Consider the following 18683-nt stretch of genomic DNA (forward strand, 5'->3'; position numbering starts at 1 on the left):
ACTATATACAGCTTTAAAGACTGGCAATGTATTGCATCTACTGCTAACTAACATACACATTCACAGCTCTATCTGGGTATCAAAAAAGGCTGCAGGATGTCTCTGCAGATTTATATTTATCTTGTTAATGATAATAAAAGGGGATTTGAGTTTCAGATCTTCTTGAATTTTTGCAGTTCAAATAATTTGAACGATTCAGTTATTTAGCATAGTGTCTCATTTAGAAATAAAATGGATAATCTGGGCTTCGGACACAGTGAGAAATCAAAATAGCAGCTCTGTGCATTGAGAGAGGACAAAGCAGGAAAAGAAAAAAGAGCAGTAGCTGTCCAGAAGTTAATTAAATTGTTAATAGCAGAACGGGGGGGGGGGGGGGGGGGGGGGGGGGTAATTGACAACTTTTTCGTTTGATTTTAATTTGCCTTTCTAAAGATACTTTGTTAGAGTTGGCAAAAGGCCTGGTAGTGATGGCACTGAATTCCTGTCATTTTTTCCATTGCAGATGGTGGGATGGAGAGTGGCAGAAGTGCTCAGCTAGCTGCGGGGACACTGGGCTGATGAAGAGAACCGTTCTTTGTATTCAGAGCGTCGGGACGGATGAGCAGAGGGCTCTGCAGCCTTCAGAATGTCAGCACATCCCCAGGCCAGAGGCCATTGCCCACTGCAACAGGGAGCAGCCCTGCCCTGCTCAATGGACTGTGGGCAACTGGTCAGAGGTGAGAAAGTCAAAGACCAAAGGTCACATTAGTCACGGTCACCTAGGAAGCACAGATAATTAGTTAGACAAATATACATTCATGCATTGTGCCCTGTAAGAACAACACACATGCGTCATCACGAATACCTAGTGTGACAACCAGTGCTGGATTACCTGGATCAGTCCATCGTCAATTCTTATGTTTAGCTTGGTGGTTCCTTAGTGTTTTTTTTGTCTTTGTTTTTGGTCAATAAAATGGCATTGCGCTGTATGGAAAAGTCTTTTGCATGCTGAGAAATGGACTGCATTGTACTTACCAGCATTCCCATGGATTATGACTGCCACCCATTATCACTACAGAATATGCCACGAGTATTTAAAAAAGACCGTGCATCTGGAGACATTGACTTCTCATTCAAACATTTATCTTTAAGTTGTGCTAAGTTTCTTTGTAGTACTTATTGTTTTTTTGTTTTTTTATTTTATATTTATATGTTTTTGTTCCTGTCAATCCCAGTGAATCGGATTTATACAGGAGAGCATTTAATAGCTAGGTGTAATAGCAGTTTATGGAAAACCAATTTGTTCTGTCATCGCGAGGAAAATTAAAATCCCAATTAAAAAATGATTTATAGTGTAACCTTCACACAAAGGGAAGCTTGAGATCCTTGACTGTCCCTGATGTAGCTGAGCAGTCTGGTTACAGTGTACTCAGCTCTTAGACACTAATGGGCCTGATTAATCAGTCAAATCAAAAGGCACAACAATGGAATTTTAACAAGCGCCTTCCAGCAATCAAGTGTTATAGCCGCCCTTCATTTAACCTCTGTACTGTGCCATTTACTAAACGCCATAAGAGGCCGTTCAGGGCTAATGTGTGATTTTAGAAAGTCAAGAAGTGTCTCTTGACTTGGTCTCGGTAAAAGACTTTTACTTTTTAAGGACTCGTATCAAAACCTCATGGAAGCTATTGTTATATGTCCCAGTTACAGGTGCGCAGCATCTAATGGCAAACACACTGCCTAAGACAGTGGGTTGCTTACCTTTTAAAAATGCATATTAAAGTATATATCGCGGTTTAGTAGGGGTTACATACATAAACAATGGAAATTATAGCATAATAACATTCACTTTTTTCCCATAGTTGGTCATTTAAAATGCATAATTTTTTGTTTTCCAGTGCTCTGAAACTTGTGGTGGTGGAATACAAAGACGTGCCGTAGGCTGCAGTAAAAACACAGGCGCTGATTGTGAGCCCAGAGAAAAGCCTATATCAGAAACAACATGCAACCCGCAGCCGTGTCCCAAGAAGGTGGAGATCTTTGGATCAGAGTGGTCTGGAAGTGGATCATCAAGCAAAGAACTGTTCAATGAAATCGACTTCATTCCCAATAACGACAACTATCAACACCCCGTGCCAGAGCATGTGATTCCCAAATCGCACCGGCCAGACAAATATGACGATCTGAACAATTTAATTGAAGACGATGTTATCATCCATAACCGTATAGAGCCAACTGATGATAAGGGCTCCTCCCCCGGCAAAAATGTGTTTGTGGATGATTTTTACTACGACTACAACTTCATCAATTTCCATGAAGATCTGTCTTATGACCCTGTCGTCAAAGAAAAAGGAGAAGAAGAAAACATCAAAGGAAAGAAACCGGGAGTAAATAGCGTGGGTGGAGAATCTGACCAAAATTCACATCTGATAAATGGCATTGATGAAGAATCATTGGGTCGTCCCAAAGACAACACGACATCAGCCATCCCAGAGGAGTCTGATGCTACATCAGAAGACTCGCATCCCACTCTAAATACACCATACAATAGTGTGCTGATCGAACAAGAGAATAAGAATCTCCTGGGTGGGGAAAACGACAAACATAATGAAGCAAAGGAAAGCCCATATGAAGAACAGGAGACTGAAACAATAAAGCCAGACCTAGCTGACACTGAAAAGGAGGACGAAGAGATATTCTACTTAATTAACCATCTGCTACCGGTTGTGAATCATACAAAGCAATATTTGGATACAGCGATACCCAATTCTTCAGATAACGAGAAGCAGCCAAATGGAGGCCTGGCTCCAACAGATAGTCCAAGTGAGGTAGCTGTGACCGAGATCCTTCATAGCAGCCGTTCTATAATCCCTCACAGCACTGGTACTGAAAGCTATGAGACAGACCTCACCGAGGAAGATATCCATGAGCAGAGTTTAGAGGAAGCTGATGACGGCGATGATGAAAACCCACAGGAAGAATACGAGAGTGAAGATAATGATTTTAATCAAGAGGGTTTCAGTGAAACAGATGAAAGCGATGACGTCGATGAAGATGTGAGTGAAGGTCTAAACGGCATTATTGACGATGAGGAGGATATTATTGATGATCTCATTTTAAGAATTGGAGAGGATGATGAAACGGGAGATGAGGACATTGATTCCAGGAATGAGAATGATTTCAGTCGGGATGGCATGAATGTGATTGAACAAGATACTGCAGTAGGAGATAGCAATGAACATCTTCCCAAAAATATTGAACTGGAAAGGTACTTGACATCCGAGGAGCCCCCTGAAACCCCCCTAGAATTGTCTGATGAACTGTATACTCCAATCATTTCTTCTTCTGAAGCCATCCCTTTTACCTCAGAGCCACCAATAACAACTATGCCAAACCAGTACAATTTAACTCCTATTTCAGTGGGACTTGCATTTGATGGACAGGACTCAGGTCATTATAATAAAGTAGGCGATCATGAGTATGACCCTTCAGATTCAGAACCAGATTCTGCAACACGAAGAACAAAACCAACAACAGAAAAAATTCAAACCACAGCTTTCTCCATGCTCCACACTCCAGAGCCACTCCCTCCCATTATAGAGCATCCAGCAGGGCACGGTTATCCCCAGCATACCAGACGTGAATCCAACAGCCAGCCACCACATAACAGGCCCTTTGAAGAAGATCCGTTAGATTCACAGACAGACTTCTATTCCACAAGTTCACCCCCAGTTACAGTAACTCAGTTGGGGTTTCCACAAGGTGAAGTCTATGGGGTTCCAGCTTCTGCAGATGATTTTTACCAAAAACATGTAACTGCTCAGCCTTCTCAGGGGACACCCAAGAAGAATAAAGCCCTCACCACCACCACCACCGCCACCAGCACTACAGAGTGGCCGGAGATTGATGCCAATGAAATCGTAGTTCCCGAGCACATGCTGAGGCACAGGCACGAAGACAGAGAGCACCAAACTACAGATGCACCTGACAGTTCAAGCCATTCCAGTAGGTACCATCTTCAGAGGAATCTTCAAGAGCCGTCCACGACAGCACTTGCAAATCCAACAGAGCCTCTGCTGTCTACACAGTCGGCCAACAAAGACACAAGTGCGGCTGCTTTCTGGAGCGTGAGCCACTGGAGTGCAGTAAGTGATCCAAATTATTTTCATCGTAAAGAGATCAAAGCAAGCAAAAAGTATTGACTTCGAATACCCTTCAGTAAGCTGAGTTAGTTGTTGACGATGTATTATTAAACAAGTAGGGGATGCCTAGTTAAATAGCTACACAACAAACGGGTGGCTTTGGCAGTCTTTTGTATCATCTACTGAGTCCCATATGGTGTGACGAACGAAAGGACATAGTATGAAGCTTAATTACAATTTAGGAGATTGCAGTACATTCATGCATGCATGAACTGAAACAGATGTGGCTACATAATCTCATTTAAAGCGACATGTTGTACCAATTAATAAAACAATATTGGGATGCCACATTCAGAAGCTGTAATATCACTTTTCCCTAGGAAAGCTGGCCTATGTGCTATGATGCAGTGAAGTGCATAAAGCGTTTCATAAACATGCTTTTGAATATTAATTCACATTATCGGTGATGTCCCATCATGTGTAAAGGAAATGTCCGCCTTCCCGTTTTCATTAGAGCAGTTTTGTTTTTTTACAACGTACCAAGACATACAAATTGCCAATTATTTTCTGGGATTAACAGCACAGATTTGTTAGGGTTGGTAATTAGAGCGGCTAGTATGAGCTTGATCCAATTTATAATTACGCTGTTGGATTTGTATGAGATTATTTTTAACATTATTGTTTCTGGAAATTGATTATCATTGATGCACCATTTTATCTGGGTTTATGTGTACCCAAGGCCAATTAGCATCATTTTTAGTTCCTCTAACTGCACTGCAGCACAGACACTTCAGTACACTCAGCTCCACAAGACAACGAGAATAATGGCTGTGGATGTCACATGCACTCCCTCGTTCTTGTTCTGCTGTTCTGAAAACCCTCTCTTCCCTCTGCAACCCCCCCTGTCCACTCTCAACAGCTTCACACAACATATTTCTGTATAGCTTTTAGAAGAAAATGAACCCACAGGAGCACCTCACTCCTGCTATATATTTGGTAATCTCTTTGTTTGTTGTAGATATGTTACATTCCAAGTAAATCATGGGTTAAAAAGGGGCGAAAGTACATTGGGCTAAAAGTAAAGTACTTCAGAGAACTAATAAAAGAGCACTTTAATTTTGTATTTGTGTTTTATACAGTCCTGGCTCAAGAACTCAAGTGTAACATTTTATACAATTTATTAAAGCTGCAAGAAAGCTGCAACTCTTTAAAAACCCTTATAAAAGTGTACCACAGTATTGTTGCACAGTATTTATGCAGTTTTACCATGCTTGTCCTGTGATTATACTATGCATCTACAATAGTGTACAGTGGTTTGCCATATCTATTAATATGCTTTTCCACACCGTGCTGCTCTTTACAATGTTTAAGCTGCTGGTAGGTTTGTTTTGCAAGCCTGCGTTGATTGTGTGGTGCTGTTGCAGTGCTCCACGAGCTGTGGTCTGGGAGCGATTTGGAGGACAGTGCAGTGCAGCAGCCTCCGGGACACTGACTGTGACATCACCAAGAAGCCAGCCCCTGCCCGGAGGTGCTACCTGAGACCCTGCTCGGCATGGCGTGTGGGAGAATGGGGCAAGGTAAAAAAATGTGAAGGAAGAGGCAGGACCCGGATTAGAGGCCAGTACCGTTATAGTGTCAGCAAGGAAAGAGCCCCTGTACTTCTGCTGGGTCTCAAAAGTAAAACTCATTTCATTGGTTGTGAGGGATAAACACTAATGGGGCTTCGTGATTGGTGGATGAAAGTTCTGAAGTTTTGAATCACGGTTTGTTTTTCCGGTGTTAAGCCTTTACGATTAAGAGAAAAAGTGTCTTTTCTGACCAGTTCTCTAAACCCTGAGCTATTAGTGTCTTTTCATTTCATTGCAATTACAACATTGTAAAATGCTTTTCACATACTTACAACTTACCCAAAACTGTTTACTCAGTAAAGCTCACTGAGAAAAAGACCTCATTCACAAATGTGTTGTGTTGGCAGCAGTATTGAACCAATTCAGAATTGAACAATACTGTATAGCCCAAACAATACATGTATTAAAACACTGGTAAACAATAGACCTCTGTGTTAAATGGTGACTTTTTAAACAGTCCAAACTGTTTCAAGCAGCAGCCAGTAGGACCCACTGCCTTTATCTGCAGAGATTCCTGGCAACTGTAAATCTGTTGACTTCATAGGGTGCGAACAATGTGTAGTTCTTAGTGGTAACCTTTTTAAATATGGAGTACATAATACTGTAACCCTTTTAAACACCAATTAAAATAATGTTTTCCTTCTAGAACAGTCAGATGTACCACAAAGACTGAAAGGGTGCAATTCCTTGAGTTTACTTTAGCTTGCTGAGCAGGAAGCAGTTAGCTAACCTGAACTCTGCATCAAAATATTATTTATTTGCAGTTTCAAACTGTATAAAACATTACCAGGAGAACAGCCAAGAAAAGCACATTTCCCAGCAACCTTATTTATTATAATCCAGGATATGGAGATACATTTAAGTGGCTGCTTCCTGGTAACTCATCACTGCAGGTCAGCCTAGACTGTGAACACAGGGGTGAGGCTGACTCCTTAAAGGGCAAGTGCTTTAGTCACAATATGTTTTATATATCTCACGTCTGTATTAATCTTCCTGGGTGTGGGGTGGGGGGGAGGGGGGGGGGGGGGGAGTTGTGTGTGCATTGGAAATGACAATCTTAATCTCCATTTTTTTTTTTTGCTCAGTGTTCCAGTAACTGTGGGGGAGGGATGAAAGTGCGTGAAGTGCAGTGCACTGACACTCGAGACCGGAGGCCATTGAGGCCCTTCCACTGCCAGGCAGTCTCCCACAAGCCCCCGCTGCAGATATCCTGCAACTCCAGACCCTGCATGGACTGGTACACCTCGTCATGGAGTGAGGTGTGTTCTTAAAACCCCCTTCGCTTTGATCATTAATAAAGAATGCACATTTGTTTTCAAGAAGCGGCACTCCACTGTACGTGTTTGTGTTAAACTTCAAAGGCCTCTTGCGTAGCTCAGTGCTCGAGACCACGCTGGCTGCAGTGTTTTGTTATGTGTGTTGAGAGACACTCCAACGATATGTCTCTGGTCTCGCCGCAGTGCTCAGAACTGTGTGGAGGAGGGGAGCAGGAGCGCTTCGTCACCTGTCCCGAGGTCGGAAGATGTCAGGAGTCCATGCAACCCAACAGCACCATGGGGTGTAACATGCACCCCTGCACCAAGTGGGTGGTGGGGTCCTGGGGCCAGGTGAGTGGTTCTGAAAGACGGTCATGTTCCAAGGTTAGTGCTAGACCCAGTCCAGTGCATATACAAGATCCACTCCAGTCAAGGTCTTTATTCCAAACATGTCCGAAATTAGAATATTGAACCCTCTCAGTCAGACGTGTCCCATCAAGGTCCTAAAAGGCCATTACACTACACTTTGAACAGGTCAAATGTGATCATGAGCTACTGCAGGGTCTGGAAGGAGGTTTGAATTAAGCAATTTACAGTGGAACAGGGCTGGAACAAAGACCAGGAATGGAAGGGCCAATCAAACCCAAGCAGCTGTTTGTTCACTTGTTTCACTCTGAATGGTAAATCAGACCTATCAACACCAGTGCCCCTCATCTGATTGTCAGCATCTGACTGAATAATGGGTTGGTGAGGCGCTATCACTCAGGGTCACTTAACTAATTTAGGACCTGATTGGAACAAACCCCAGACTGGAATTGTTGTACCCCACTGATCTGCTTCAGCTTGGCAAGCAGGTGTTCCGACTCTAGCCTTGTCCTGCTAAGCAGGGACAGGATTACACATCTGGTTATGTATATTTTTTTTGGTGATGTTTTTTTTCTGTAACTAATTCATGCACCTGCTACTTAATTCACAAGAAAAGCCCACTGATCATCTTCGAAATGTTTAGATTGTTGCCGCTTTATTTGATTACTTCAATATGTGTGTAAAGTTATTCCAGTTTTGTACAGGCTGTAAGCCAGAAATCAAATGGAGGATTTTCTTGACCATGTGGCACGTTGTATTCACACACACATGCTGGGACCACACACCATAGACACAAGCACAGACACAAACACACACAGGCACACACACACACTCACACACACATGCTGGGACCACACACCATAGACACAAGCACAGACACAAACACACACACACACAACTGGAGAACCTCAAGCTCTTGTAATACAATTACAACTTATCCTCCAGTTTTCCATTCACAGTCATTGTGAATTATTCCACCGCATAGCAAGTCTACATTCAAATATTGACATCCTCATCCATAACGGCTGTGTTGTCATCAGTGTTAATAATATTGATTTCCCCTCTGCTCGCAGTGCACTGCTACCTGTGGAGGGGGGATACAGCGGCGACTGGTGAAGTGTATCAACACCAAGACCGGCGATGCTGAGGAGGACAGCAGCCAGTGTGACCATGAGCCCTGGCCAGAGAACACACAGAAGTGCAACACGCAGGAGTGCAACAATGCCGAACCAAGTAAGGCTTTTCACACACTGAGACAACTCCCAGGCACTTCTACACAGTGTAAGGCAATAGCTAGTATTTATACCTGACTTATAGCTTTACCTTGTAATTCCTATCCCGCTTTTAAAAGATTTTGTTGTCTATTCCCCGGGGGCACAGGGGTCCAGTTCAGCCCGACAGGAAAACCAGGGGTCAGGGGTGTGTGAACTGGAGGTCCTCGCAGATTCGGTGTGTCAAAGTGCTGCCTCAACAAGTAGCAGGCATTCTTTGTTTCCTGCAGGTGGCAAGCTAAGCGAGAGTCATTGTTTTTCATTATTGGGAATTAGTTTCTGATTGTGAATGGCACGTTTTCTCATTTCTCCAGCGAAACAGTGTGTTTGTATAGAAACCCGGTTACTCATCTAGTGACAGCTCCGTTACCCATAAATGTTCAGCTCTGTTTCTGTAAAAGCAAGCATTGAAGCCATTCATAAAAAAGTAATGATACTGCTGATGGTTTAGTTCAGAATAATGTTTCTCATTTCCCTGGTTGGTGGCGTTCTGTTAAACACCACATTTTAAAGGGGGTTGCAGCTTTGATTATGCTAGAAGAGTTTCCACTTACACCTGAAGAAGAGAATTTGGAGGTCTTGAATACTAGTTTGTATACAGTATCTAATAAATAAACAAATCTGTTATCAGCTCTTCAAATTCTTTATCACCTTTAAATGTGGTAGATCTGCTCTTTCTGAGGTTTTTAGGCAATCCTCTGATAAGTATTAGCAGCACCACAACATGCTATTAGCTGCTCACAAATCCAAACGAAAACGTTAAAGTGTTTTCTCTGAGCCATGGGCTATTATATCAGTAAAGAATATGAATATACAAATACAGCTTAGTATTTAATTACAGTCTTTATTTTGAGTCTGCTTGATAATCCATCAACCCCCACAGGCCAGCACAGTAGCCCCAGGTGTCAGTCTCCATTTCACATCAATTAAATGGAAACATGTGACAGCAAAGCATAGATACGTGGTTTGAAATGCAGGCATGCAATCTGAGTTACTTGTAATCACTTTAATAATTGAAATTATCCGAGACCACAACAACAGAGCATATTGGTAGAAATATACGTAGGCTATCGTGATCTGTGATGCTGCAGGGTGGGGGGGGGGGGGGGTAATTCTTTCGTGATTTGCCTGCCAGACCTGACTGTGTTGTAATGGACTGGGCTCACCATAAGATTGTGCAAACAGCAACTTCTTGCAGGGACGCTGATCGAATCAGGGAAGACAGTCTGTGTTTCATTTTTTATCAAAATTGTGCAACTAAAGAGCAGCACTCAGGTCTATGGGGAGCCCTGTCTGTCAGCCCTAGTGCATGGTTACTGAGGGTTGAAAATGAAGATGAAGTGAGCAGAAACAGATAAATAAAAGAAACACACACATGCAGTAATAACCCTGACCCTGACCCTTCACCCGAGCTCTAACCCTAACCCTTTTCTGATACAATTGTGTACTTACATATATTGTGTTAAAAGATTTACATTGTACATTGAAGTACATTGGAACTATGAGTAATAACACTGTAATGATGTGTAAGCACACATGTATTTACTAAGTAACTACATTGTAAATACAGTAGTTACAGACACAATGTAAAGTGTTACCTAAGGGCTACCTAAGTAGCCGGGTGTATATTATGGGATAGAAATATAGTAAAAAGTGCAGCAGGTTCCCTTTCTCCAATTCCAGGCCATCTAAGTGTCTGGGTTTTTTAACTCCCCCCCTGCTGCTTCTCCCTGGGGGGAGAACTGGAACTCAACACAACAAATTAGCTTTTTTGGGGACTCTGTTCTGTGTTTGCTCCACTGCGGCAGTCCTGCAGAAAAAACAGATCATTGTTCAGTGTGAGAAAAAAGGAAAAGTTCTAGCACTTAACATTTGATACAGAGGCTGAAACTAAATGGGCTGGTCTTTTTTTAAGATGGTAAGCGGCTGCCAGAAGCCTCGAGCGAAACTGATGAAGTTTGACCTAGTTTTGGAAGTTGGCTGTGCGTCTCTGAGTTTGTGTGAGGATGCTGGAAAGTTTCTTCTTGCTCCTCCTAGTGCCTGGAAGTGATCTGATAGCGTGCCAATGTTGAGAAAATGATCTCAACTGAATTCCAGCCGTCAGCCCTGGTTCTCTACACAGAGCTGGAATAAAGAAAGGGTCATGACTTTGCCTGCCTGGTTTCTTCACGTTCTCTGTTCACACAGTCCCTGAAGGTTGATACTGTGTCACTGGGAGCCATGCAGACATGCTGCAGCAGCAGGAGGTTAGGAGAGTCTTCTTCAAGCTCCGTTGGTACTCGGAAAGCAACGTTTTAAAAATAACATCTGACATTGTCACCTTCAGCGAATAAAACATCACTCTTCTGCCCCAGCACCTTTAAAACATTTTAGTGGAAATATAGTCCACACAGTAATTGCTGGAAGAGATTAATGCAACCTGTTGGCTTGTCCCTAAACACAAGCCTGGATGTTTTTATAAAATGTGGTTGTGACACCACGGTCACGTTTGGACAAATTTCCATTCACTCCAATTGCCAAATATAACTTTAAGCATTTTTCAATGTAACTGCAGCCCCTTGTGACAGGGTTATTTAGATTCAACCTGATAAACTACAGCAGTATAACTAGTATGAATGCCAAATGCAAGATGGAACTTGTGGTAGCTATCCAGCTTCGGCAGATCACTACTTTTCTGACACGAGCTGTACTGTGTTGTGCTGTGTCTGTTCTGCTTTCAATGAGCAACTCTGAAGACAGTGAACTCGCAGATGAAGATAATCTTCTAATCCCCTGTATTTAAAAGATCAGAGCCTGGTTTTCTCAGACCGATCTGCACGCTGACATTTTCAGGCTTCTGCAGGCGATTCTGCTTGTCTGTCTTGAGTTTGGGGCTGTTATCAGGTTTTTATGTAAGCTGCCAATGAGTTTACCCCTCCCTCACTCCTCTCCGTGTGTATGCTTCTGTCTCAATGACTGTGTACATGCATGAGTGACAGGGATAAGACTAAAGCTGCACATTGAGCCATTCCAGGTTTTTATCGTGAGCCCAGTTATACACTGATGCTGTATTTCTTTACCTGTGACTAGTTACACGTCTTACTTCAATCCCGGATACTGATTTGTAATGACATGCACATTGTAGTTTCCCTTTAGAATGAAGGTGGGTGACCGTCATAGTGGTCGAACACATTCATGCATTGAGTTTGTGAGTACGAAACCCTGCCTTGTGTAAGTACCACATTCGGATGTTGACTGTCGATCAGTATTGAAATTGAGTTTCTGGTAGCTAACAACACACATGCTTATGAGGCCCTAAACTCAACACTGCTCTGAGCCATGGCCTCCCTGGGGAGGGGGAACATGAGTCTGGGCACTGGTGCGGCGACCTGAGATCGAGCACTGACAAGCAGGGGCCCTGGGGCAGCATGGTTCCACTTACACACCCTGGGACTTGCTGTCAGTGAGGGAGCAGAGCGATTCACTGCTAATGAGAAGATTACACAGTGCAGTAGGCAATATGGTATGTGTCAGCATATGTGTCTGCTCTATATTAAGGCACATTATGTGTAATGCACAGCTTTTGTTATGACTTTGGTTTGCAAAATGCAGTGCATTAAAGCGGTCCTCGAAGTCAGCAGTCAACATGTTTGATATGTGCCAATGACTGATAAGACCTGCAAGGCTCTGGATGGAACAGAGGCTTCTCAGGTTGCAGGTTTGCAAAATGAAGTCTGCTTTTGTTTTACTCATCTTTTCATGAGAATTTAACGTTGGTCACACAAAAGCGCCTCCTTTTATCAACTGCTGTTATCTGCAAGTGGCTGTTGGGCTTGAGAGGCTGAGAGTGACGCCATGAATAATGAGTGAAGCGTAAAACCTGGCTGCCATCTGCTGGATATCCGTCACTCTTATCTTTGCAGTAAAGACACAGAAAAGGGGCCTTGAAGAGAAATAGGAAATGTTCATTGGGAAGGTGAATCTATTGACTCTATAGAGCTTATGCAACTTCCAACTTCAATGTGTTAACGGAAACATTATCCTCACCCTTACCTGCCCTGGATTAGGACTGCCTGTCCCTAATTGTGGCTGCTTCACTTTCAAAGAGAGATCATTTAAAGCAAAACAAAAAAAACAAGTACTATCCTTTGTAGGGTTTGCAGAGTGAAAGCCGGCAGAGTTTCTGCAAAGGGAAAGCTTTTAAGCTATACACTGGCCTGACCTTCCTACTGGCTGTACCCAGGAGATAAGAGAGCTTCTGAAAACCAGGTGTGTTCCTGCTGTTTCCAGCCACCATTATCTCCACAGATTGCAGCATTAAGCGCTCTCTGATCAGATAAGGTTAACAGTACTACATCTGTTTAAGACCATATAGGATTTGAAAGAAAACAAAAAAAAAACAACAGTAACCAAAAGCAAAGAAGCAGCAACAGTGAGAATAAAGGATACTGTTAGTTATTCAATGCTGTGTGAATCTGACCTGGGATTTGCAGTCAGAGGCAGCCACATTAATCATAAAGCAGAAGATCAACTCCCCCAAGCCAAGTGGACTCAGCTGGCAAACTTGAATATGTTATCTATAAAAATCTAACACTGAGTTAAAGTCCCTCTCTCAATCTTAATTAAGAGGATTTGGAATAAAATAATGCCTGTTTCTGCAGGCCTTGAAAAGGCTCTGACTGTCATGGAGACTTGTTTTCCTTTTTTATGCATTGGGTTGAGGTGTCTGCTGGATAATAACAAGCACCCTGCATTATCAGTCCATTGATCGGCTCGGAAATAAAGGCAGCAGGTCAGTCTCTCATTCTCCTTCTCATATCTCCCCGGAATGAGGAAGCTGATTAAAAATATCTTGTTGTATAAGGAAACTGAGAACCCTACTGGGGGAGGGGGGAGGGGAAGGTGTAAGCAACACTGAAAGCAACACTGAAAGCCAGCTTATTCTATAAGATAGTTCAGCTTTGTTCTGTAGTGCTGGTTTAAGAAAAACTGTCTACTTCAGGCTACAAATCCTAAAGTGGTTGTGGCTAACAGAACAATTTAATAAAATCTTGCTTGTTGTGCATTTCCAGTCGCAATACAGATTCCAGATGTGCAGTACTGAAATAAAAACATGTTATAGCGAACATATCTTTTCATCTGAAAAGACGATACAGTATCTGTTACTACACTAGGCAAAGGAGGTTCTCAGTTTGCTTGCCTGACTTAAAGATGCTCTCCAATGTATTCTCCCCTTCCACCAGCGCTGGTTTAGAGATCATTTGTTAAAGACATGTACCTCAAGTCTGACTGGCAGATGTAGCAGTGGGCATGTTGCTTCAAGGCAGGTCTTGTATTAGGCTGCTGCTTGCTTGGGTTTTTAATTTATTTCAAGTGGTGTAGTAAAGCTCTGAGCTTGTTTCTATTTATTAGCCTTTGTCCTACTGTGCCAAAGTTGCATGCCTGCTATATAGAAACCTAGGCTCCTTTTGCTTTTGACCTGTGGAATAATTCTAAACCTTGTGGACCCACGCTGGGCAGAAAACATCTAGTAACCATACCCTCAGCGACAAAAGCTCCCCGTGTTAAATAAGCATGCTTTTGTTTTTGTTACCATGCTTTCACTGTGCTTTACTCCTCTCTCTTCTTCTCTCTGTTTACCATGACATAGCTCTGTAAACGTTTACACTGCTAACAGCACATTCTAAACCTCACACCCAGTTCCGGTGTGCAGTCTGAATTGAATAGATATTTTCTGAAGGGATTAACAGAACTCAGTGGACTCAGACCCTCCCCCCATAAGAAACCAATTGCAATAGAATCCCTGCAGCTCTGTACTGTGAGTGGGGATGTGCCAGCCTGCCTTCAGCCCCAAATCCACAGATTGTTTAACCTTACTGGGCCTCAAGGAATCAAATATAAGAGTTGATGAGCAGGGGGGGGAGGGGGTTGGCACATTGCTGAGGGGGCCCTGTTGTATTGTTCTACAGCTGTGCCCTCTGACCTATATGATGATGTCACTCTGCTGTGATCTGGGAGTATGGGAAAGACTGGGCTTCTGTTCAGAAACAAGGCAGTAATGTCAGTCAGGAAATGCATTTATTACAGTTCTGTGAATCCCTTTGGTTATTTCCACTTAGAGGAGGAAAAAATGACAGCTTTAGCCTCGCTACTGAGTGACTCGTGTGTAATTTGTGTCTATTGTATCTGCAGCGGGCTTCGTTTTTTCGAGAACTGCTGCTGACCTCAAATAGCTAAACTCCTTTTGAAGATGATCATAATAAAGAGAGTCTGTATTGATGGGATACAGTACCTGGGCCATATTTACAAAGCTTTAAATCCATGAGTTCTTTATTGGGTCAATAAAATACAGTTTGATATTGATGAGTCTGCCATGGTCTGCTGGCTTAATTGAAAACGGTCGAGGAAAGTTTCTGAGAACTTTTGTTTTATTTATAAGTTGCAACAGCGAACCCTACTGGCCAGACACCAGGCACATTCAGATTCTAGGTGTAAGATCCCACCACAAGCCTCCAGTGAGAGACGAAGCAGTCCTGAGGTTCTCCGGTAGCTGGTTCCACCACAGAAGGGCTAGGGAAGAGAAGGAACAGGCACGGGAGGACGGAGAGTGGAGGGAAGGCATGACAAGCCGACCAGTAGAGAAGGGGTGTAGGGAGACACAAGGGATTGCAGGTAGGAGGGGGCAGTGTGGTGAAGAGAGCGGTAGGCAAGAACATTGAATTGAATGGAAGCAGTGATAGGTAGGATATTGAAAACACAACGAGGCTGTACTGTAAATGGACTATACTTTTTAGCGTTCCTATAATGCAGTTGTTTTGTGTGCTATAGACTGTGTCGTGTTCTAATGGAAATGTATTGATTGATCACTCAAATGCTTTTGAATTCTGCAAGCCAATAACTTTTCATCTCACAGTGCTGTCAGACGTCAATGATTTTTTGTTTATTTCAGTGATTGTTTGCACCCTGCGGTACTGTGTGTGTGTGTGTGTTTTTCTTACTTTAACGGGAGATGAAGCAGGGAACTCAAGCTCACTGATGTCACAGGATCTCTATTCCATTCCTTTTAAAAGACTCCATGTTGGCATTTCTATTACAATATATAAATCCTTTATTATTCACAAGCGGACACCATGTTGCTCAAAAACAGCTTTTCTTAGCGGTATTAATGGTACCATGATGTTGTTCTAGTCACATGGAGAATGTGCTGTCCAGTTCAGCCAGTGCTATTGTAGTGACATGTTTTGTTTTTTTTAAGAGGAGCTGAGCTTGGATTGAATGGGTCATGGAGGAAGATAGGTTTGGCCTTCAAGCCCGGAAAGGTCCTGCTAAAATAATCCAGCACACTCTGTCTGATTAATCCCATTCTCCTGGCAGGAAATGTTACAAGCAGCTGGACCTGGCAAAAACATTGCCAATCTGCTACTTCAATAACCTTTCAGGAAAAAGGAATACACTAAAACTTCCTCATGAGAATTCCCCCTACCAAAAACGTACTTCCTCCAGGAAGAGGCTGGGATATTTTACAAGCATTACACACCAACCTTCATGTACCGGGGCTTCCGAATCTGCTGACATGAGGGAGGGTTAATGATAAAAAGACAAGGAGTACCAGAAAGTGTTATTAAAAAAACAAACCAAAAAAACTTGGCATTCCATAACAAGAATGAATGAAAATCAATTTACCAGGAAGGAATTGAAATGATGTGATGCTCGGATATCTGTCTTTACAATAAATAAATAAACTTCTGCAAAAGAAACGTCTCATATCAACTGACACTTACTGTTCCTGTGAAGTGAACCCAAAGTGAGTTCTGCCCCGTAAGCATACAGCTGCTTCTCATGCAGGCTGGCACTCATTGTGCAGCTCAGTCATCAGGAAGTGCTGTTGTTAATCAGGATGGCATGATGATGGCATGGCATGGAGAGTCTTCACTGCTGCTCCTGCTGTTTCTGTGGACAGCACTGTTTCTGTTTCAGTTGTATGCTCTCACAGAATGTTTTTTTGATGAGGTAGCCTTGTTGAGACACACAGAGTTCTGCTTCTAATGGAAATACAGTGTGTATGATCTTGCAACAGGAAAGATCAGAGGTATAATTCTACACCTAGTTACAAAACCAGAGTAGTCGTCTGAATGTGGAATAGATTTACTGAGGGCTTATTAAATCTCACATCACCTGGTCATGAACAAGCACTTGCAAGACTGGCACATATTTCATCTCAGATAGTTGTACAACCCAAAGTGTTTTCATGAAAAAAACACCAGTCTGAAACAGCTTGCTCCGTGTGGATGAAATGACATTCTTCTGGAGGAATAAGTAATGACATTTACTTGACTGAGCAATATACTTTTCTATTTTATTTTATTGTTTTTCTCAAGCCAACCATCTCTAAACTAAACATAATGACTTTTCCAGCACAGGTTCTGCTAACCTATCAAGGCATCAATCCCTTTGGGTTCTCATTCCCTCCCCCAGGGCACAGCCCTGTGAGCTGGTGCAGTCTGCTGACTCTCCTGCTCTTCTAAATGTCTGTGTTCACAGGGCCACTGCTGCTTTAGAAACAGGCAGTGTCGTTGCTCATATTAATCAACAGCTAAGGCATGTCTGGAACTAAAATACCCCTCATAACCCTAATACCCCACCACCACACAAACACTTCCAACTCTTACATTAAAGCTGCCACTGCAGGGGTAAAAAACTGACAGTGTGTGATGGGAGCAAACTGACAGCGGACGGATTAGCCAGTTCATGCATGGCGACCTCGTATGGGGACGGATTAAAAAATCTTTTAGTCTTTATATAGGGACAGATGGAAGATGTAAATGCATGATAGCCTCATATGAGGATGCCATTTGTTTCCCTTAAAGTAAGGGAAACAGATTTTTTTGATAGTAAACCTGCTTATAATCCAGCCTTAGGTCTGCAACATGACTACAACTGAACTTGATAAAAACAGTCAATTATAGTCAGTGGATGATCCTGAATTCCTCCTCTAAGTATTGATCCTTTTTTGTTTGTCTTTTTAGGTCACACTTGTGTAAGAAATCGCCTGACCTTCGGTTTCTGCCAGACCCTGAAGCTCCTGGGACGGTGCCCCCTCCCTACTGTCCGGGTGCAGTGCTGCCAGACCTGCACTGTGGGGGGCCACGGGGTCCGAGAACGGGGCAACGAGCGTGCCACACGTAGGTGAGAGGCGGAGACAGAAAAGTGTCAGCGTTACCACGACGATCCTTTAGCACCCTGTTGCCTTATTAAAAGAGAAGAGAGAAATGACCCGTAGCAAAATACAGTACAAAAGTTCACAGAATGCGGCTAGCAAACAGAAGAATATCTTAGATCTGATTGGTTGGGAAACCACCAATCAGCGTTTACATCTGGGGTCGCCCAGACGAAATTCAGGTACCGCTGGTTGGCAGGGAAAAAAGGAGACACGTCTGGTTGAACCAATCAGATACTGTGTAATCTCTCCTTGCTACAGGTTTGTCAAAGCAGACCAAAGTGCAACCACCAGTAACTTGAAACCTTTAAAGACGGTGCTACGATCAATGAGAGCGGTGCTATCGACAGTCCTGCATTCTTTGCTTGCTGTGGGGGTGTTGGCAGGCCAGCACAGTAACTTTCCATACTTGATCTGTGGTTTTATATATATAATATTTTATATCAGTGTCTTTGTGGCAGCCCTATCCAGTTAAAAAAAAAAAAAAAAACAGGAAAGTAAATACACATTATTTGTGTTCATTGAATAGATCTAGAATTTCCAGAGCAATCATTTTATATTTTTGTTCGGTTTGTAAGAAACATAGGAATATATTTACTGATAAACAGATTAACAGAGTAGGTTTAAAAGACTATAAAACACAAATGTATTTGTAATGTTCCTGTGGTGGCAAGTCTACTGCACTAACATTTCAGTGAGTCTTCGGTTAAGGTTCTGCACCATTGTTGAGTTTAGGAGTGGGAATCCACTGTTACTCTGCACCCATTGTATAAATAAGGGCTCCATTCTCAAAGCCGCTTACTCCAAATCATTATCGCAAGGGAATAAATACCATTTACTCTTTA

At 42.7% G+C, this 18683-nt stretch overlaps 1 protein-coding gene across 2 annotated transcripts in view; it reads left to right on the forward strand.

Moving 5' to 3' along the window:
* Positions 1–18683, forward strand: part of LOC117429548 (A disintegrin and metalloproteinase with thrombospondin motifs 7-like) — a 58740-nt gene that overhangs the window by 38519 nt on the left and 1538 nt on the right. The window contains exons 18-24 of one of the 2 annotated variants that reach the window (XM_058999095.1): positions 503–716; positions 1878–4124; positions 5546–5698; positions 6835–7008; positions 7210–7356; positions 8445–8604; positions 17648–17807. In XM_058999095.1, coding sequence (XP_058855078.1) covers positions 503–716; positions 1878–4124; positions 5546–5698; positions 6835–7008; positions 7210–7356; positions 8445–8604; positions 17648–17807 — 3255 coding nt within the window. Of the gene's footprint in view, positions 1–502; positions 717–1877; positions 4125–5545; positions 5699–6834; positions 7009–7209; positions 7357–8444; positions 8605–17647; positions 18361–18683 lie in introns of those variants that run through there. The other variant, XM_058999094.1, reaches the window with a different exon arrangement.

Source organism: Acipenser ruthenus, chromosome 24 (genome assembly GCF_902713425.1).
Source record: "Acipenser ruthenus chromosome 24, fAciRut3.2 maternal haplotype, whole genome shotgun sequence".
In the NCBI taxonomy this organism is placed as follows: Eukaryota; Metazoa; Chordata; class Actinopteri; order Acipenseriformes; family Acipenseridae; genus Acipenser; species Acipenser ruthenus.